Below are 4,615 nucleotides of genomic sequence, written 5' to 3'. Positions count from 1 at the left end.
TACCCGGATCACTCTTTTTTGCTTTTCTCTTTCCTAAAAAAAAAGTTGGTACAGGTAACCATAATATATTTATTATACAAAATAAAGTTAGTACATTAAGAATATGATTAATTTATGACTTAGATCCTATCTTCCTAGGACTAGGATCTAGTCATGGTTTCAACTTAAACTTCCCAAATGACTCTAAGATGGACCGTGCCTATTATCCCACCGAGACTCATTCTCACTGGATCTCTCTCCTCTAGTGACTTACCTTACTTACCATTTGTAGACTTCCTTAATGTCAGATCCCTTGATCCACTAGGGCTTCCTGCAAGATTTTAACCAATTTGGACTTCAGCCAGTTGTTAACCCAACTAGACTTCCTCCTGCCAGATCTCAACCAATATGAACTTCCTGCTAGCTATCAACCTAGTTGGACTTCATGCCAGCTATCAATTTAGCTGGACTTCAGCTTAGTATTTTGGCCCTCTAGACCTATCAAGTCTTGCATATTTGGTAAAAGGTTAGACAAATAATACATCTAATTTTAACCTATTTATCATACATCAACACTTGATTATCAGTGCAACCTATACCAATAATCTCTCCCTTTTTGATGTAATGACAACCTGAGTTAAAGTTATAAAAAAAATATGCAAATAAGCATTAAACATGTAATGCCTCTTAAGTTTACTTTTCTAAATTTGAGTAAAGTAAGTTGATTTTTCTAACCTAACCCACTATGTTCCTTCTTTGGCATACATCAACAAATAATGTAATTCATTAAGCACAAATTTCTAATTGTTCATAAAAGTTGAAAACAAAAGTTGTAAATGTTACAATCAATTGTTTGACTAACGTTTGGAAATTTTTGAACAACTTAAATAAAGTTTTAGCAAAATGAATAAATATTTCAAACTAAATTTTTTAAATAAGTTTTCAAATAATGATTTCAAGTTTTTAAATAGTAATCTTGAAAATGAGTTTTTGAAAAACCAACCAATTTATATAGAAAATGTTATCTTTTGAAAGAATTTTTACAAGTAATATTTTCACCAAGGAATTTTTTTTTCAAAAAAATTTACAGATTTATTGTAGGGAGGAGTAAATTGAGAAAAAAAATTTAAAGTAATTTGGAAGCAGCTTTTCAAAATTTACAAAAGATTTTCAAAATTTTAAAATTTGAATTTTGCAAAAAGCTAGATTTTGTAAAGTATTTCCAAGTAATTTTCAAAAATTATTTTTCAAAAATACCTTTTAAAGCAAGTATACAATAGTTTTCAAAACATTTTATATAAAGACTTTGAAAAATATTTTTAAATAAATGTTCAAAGTAAAAAAATTGTTAAGTGAGGCTTTGAAACAAATAAACATATTTTTCAATATTTTGTTGGAAAAGTAAGTATTTTTTAAAACAATTTTCCAAATAAGTAACATTAAAATAATAATTTTTCAAATAATCTTTTTTTTTTTTCAAATATTGTCAAAGTCTTTTTTTTAATATTTTTTAAAAAGTAATTTTAATTAGTTTTCAAAATAGATATTTGAAAAGTAAGTTTTTAAAAATCATTTCTGAAGTCACTAGGGTTTAGACATGTTAATTAATTAATGTAACATATTTTCAAGATACTTCCTCTCTCTTAACCTAGCACTTATGATTATTTTTGTTAGATATAAAAAGTTCTACCTAAGTATTTAAGTGAATTAGTATTAAAAAAATGTATTATTTTAAAAACTAGTATTTTCTATTCTCCCATTAAGTTTAATTAATCATTAATTATTTAAATTAATCATTAAAAAAATTAACCTTAGATTAAGTTAATTAAGTTAAAATTAAGTTTAAGGTTAAATCAAATAATTTGTTACTAACTCCATAATAATTAATCATTATCAATAATTTATTAATTAACTTTTACTTAACTTAATTCGATAATTTAATATTTATTTGATTAAAATAATTTAATTTTCATATTAATTGATTGAGTTAATTGATTAATGAAAATTTTTATTTAATTTTAATTTACTTCATCTTTAAGTTAAATTATTAAAGTTAAGTTTATGTTGAAAATTAAAATAAGTTGAATTTAGTTAAGTTAGATTAATGTTTTAAGTTTAATTCAATTAAGTTTTAATTGTTTAGATATTAATTATTTAATTAAATTTTAATTTTAAGTTAATTAATTTAAGTAAATTTTAAGTTTAATTTTATTTAATTAATGTAAGTTTAATTAGTGTTTTAGATCTTATTTAGAAATAATTAATGTTTTAGTATAAATTTTAGTTAAAATTTTAAGATAAATTTGTAAGTTAAAGTTTAAATTTTAAGTTTAATTTAATTTAATTTAATTTAATTTAATTTGTTTTAGTTGAATTGAATTGAATTGAATTTATTTTAATTTAATTTAATTTAATTTAATTTTTAATCATTATTCATCTCACCTGATCTATATTTTCAATGAGGGAATCATATAATTTTGTGAAATGAGTTAAGTTTAGATTTTAGGATTTGATTTAACTTGTGTTAGATATAAGTTGAGCTTTGAGTTTAACAAATAGATATTATTTGGATAAATGTCTAAGCTGTAGTCATAGTTTCAGCTTTGACTTCACAAATGACTCTAAGTTGGACCATGTCTATTGTCCCACCGAGACTCATCTTCATTGGATCTCTTTCTTCTAGTGACTTACCTCACTTACCATTTACAGACTTCCTTGATGTCAGGTCCCTTGACTCATCAGGATTTCTTATAGATTTCAACTAATCTGAACTTCAACTAGTTGTCAATCGAACTGGACTTCCTCCTACTATATCTCAATCAATTTGGGCTTCCTGCCAGCTATCAACCTAGCTAGACTTTAGCTTGGTATTTTATTTCTCTAGACCTATCAAGTCCTGCACATTTGGTAAAAGGTTAGACAAACAATACATCTAACTTTAACCTATTTGTTATATATCAAAACTTGATTATCCGTGCAACCTACACCAACACAATCTGACTTGTGGAGTAAGGTATTGTAGCATGGGTATTGTAATAGAGTTATTATAGCAATGGTACTGTAGCACCTGAGAATGAATTACTCAAGATGCTTAGGGATAGATGTTTCTTCTTCAAGTCGGATTGAAAAGTGAAGTCAAATAAAATTTGATTAAATATGTGATTAAAGAAAATTATTTTAGGAATAAATTCAGATACCACCAACTTTAATTCATTTTTTCTATTTTTAAAATTACAGTAATATAAACGAATTACTGGAAAGAAGTTATTTGCTTTCTTAGTTTTCTTTTTATATATTGCAAAATAAAATTATTAATTAATTATTAAATAATTGACTAATAACTATATGGATATTAATCTGCTATAGTTTCGACAACACATTCTTTTTCAGAAATTTTCATAAATAAAAAACAACGGTTCAAACGAACCGAAGTTCCTGGTAATTGGATCTTGAATCATAACCAGTCCATTGACCCAGTAACCTGGTTCTAGATCCGGGTCAAACCTGGTTCTGATCCGGCCCGTCGGCAGGTATACTCATTGCTATTGTTATTGAACACGCTACAAAGCAGCAATAGCACAAAAGAAAGTTACCAATATTACAAACATCATATAAGAAAAATATATTTTTTTAAAAAAATTAGAGATAGAAATATAAAGTGATGAACAAAAGAAAGTTACCAATATTACAAACATCATATAAGAAAAATAATTTTTTAAAAAAATTTAGAGATAGATATATAAAGTGTTGAATCTATAAAAATAAAAATGATTAAACATAAATTTATATGTCAATCCATGAAATTCAATATATAAATCTTGATGATCAGCTCATAATCCGATTCCGGCGGCCCCAATTGGCCGATGCCGGTCCTTCCAAAAGCAAGCGTCCGGTGTCAGTTTTGCCGACGACCTCATCTGCTCTGACTCGCACCGTGTCAGTGCTAATGGTCCATACACTGAAGGTGGCACCGGCGTCATCGCTGCACTAGCGTTGCCCCTCGACTTCTCCGGTACAGTGGATGGCGTTGGTTGACGAGATGGCGGAGGCGGATGAGGTATCGCTGGGAGGATCGAAGTGACAACTTCCTTATTCTCTACCTCATCTTTGTCATTGTTGCTTCCGGCGCTGGTGGCAGTCATAGCGACGGCAGCAGAGGGTTTGGAAGGATGCCAAGGTTGGTAAATCGGGTGGCGAAGCCGCCGGTGTAAGAAGTCGTTGCTGCAGACCCATGTTTCCTTAGATACCTCCATTGATAACTTTGGCTCATACAACATTAGGAGAAGGCAGTCGGGCAACCTCGCGCTCTTCTTGTCGGGCTCTTTCTTCTCACCAGCTTCTCCAGCTTCCAGTTCTATTAGCCTTTCCTCCCTGTCCTGATCGATTACTTCACCCAAGTCTTCTTTTTCTATGCACGGAGAATTTCGCGCCATGACCTTGTTGGCTGTTCTTCTTTAATCGTGTTGTTTTGCTCAACTTCTACCTCTTTACTAGTCTTAGATCGTCCTTCTTGATGCAGAAGCTCAATTTCCCCATCGCTTCGATGGAGAAACTTCCTCTACTTGCTTCCTTGCAACTGCCGAAGCTTGACCCCCCTACCTCCCTGATAGTGGAGAAGCTATGTCGCCGCTTGTCC

General features: G+C 29.7%; 1 protein-coding gene across 1 annotated transcript; it reads right to left on the bottom strand.

The window, feature by feature from the left end:
• Window positions 1-3,809: 3,809 nt before the first annotated feature.
• Window positions 3,810-4,412, bottom strand: LOC122019407. Its single transcript, XM_042576878.1, has one exon. The coding sequence runs from the start codon at window positions 4,410-4,412 to the stop codon at window positions 3,810-3,812; it is 603 nt and encodes a 200-aa protein (XP_042432812.1).
• Window positions 4,413-4,615: the final 203 nt, after the last annotated feature.

This window comes from Zingiber officinale, chromosome 9A, assembly GCF_018446385.1.
Source record: "Zingiber officinale cultivar Zhangliang chromosome 9A, Zo_v1.1, whole genome shotgun sequence".
Classification (NCBI taxonomy): domain Eukaryota; kingdom Viridiplantae; phylum Streptophyta; class Magnoliopsida; order Zingiberales; family Zingiberaceae; genus Zingiber; species Zingiber officinale.
Note: the sequence above shows the minus strand (reverse complement) of the source record. Positions and strands in the feature narration are given on the sequence as shown.

Excerpts from the sequence above, each read along its gene's own strand:
- LOC122019407 (XM_042576878.1), bottom strand. The coding sequence starts at position 4,412 with ATGGCGCGAAATTCTCCGTGCATAGAAAAAGAAGACTTGGGTGAAGTA.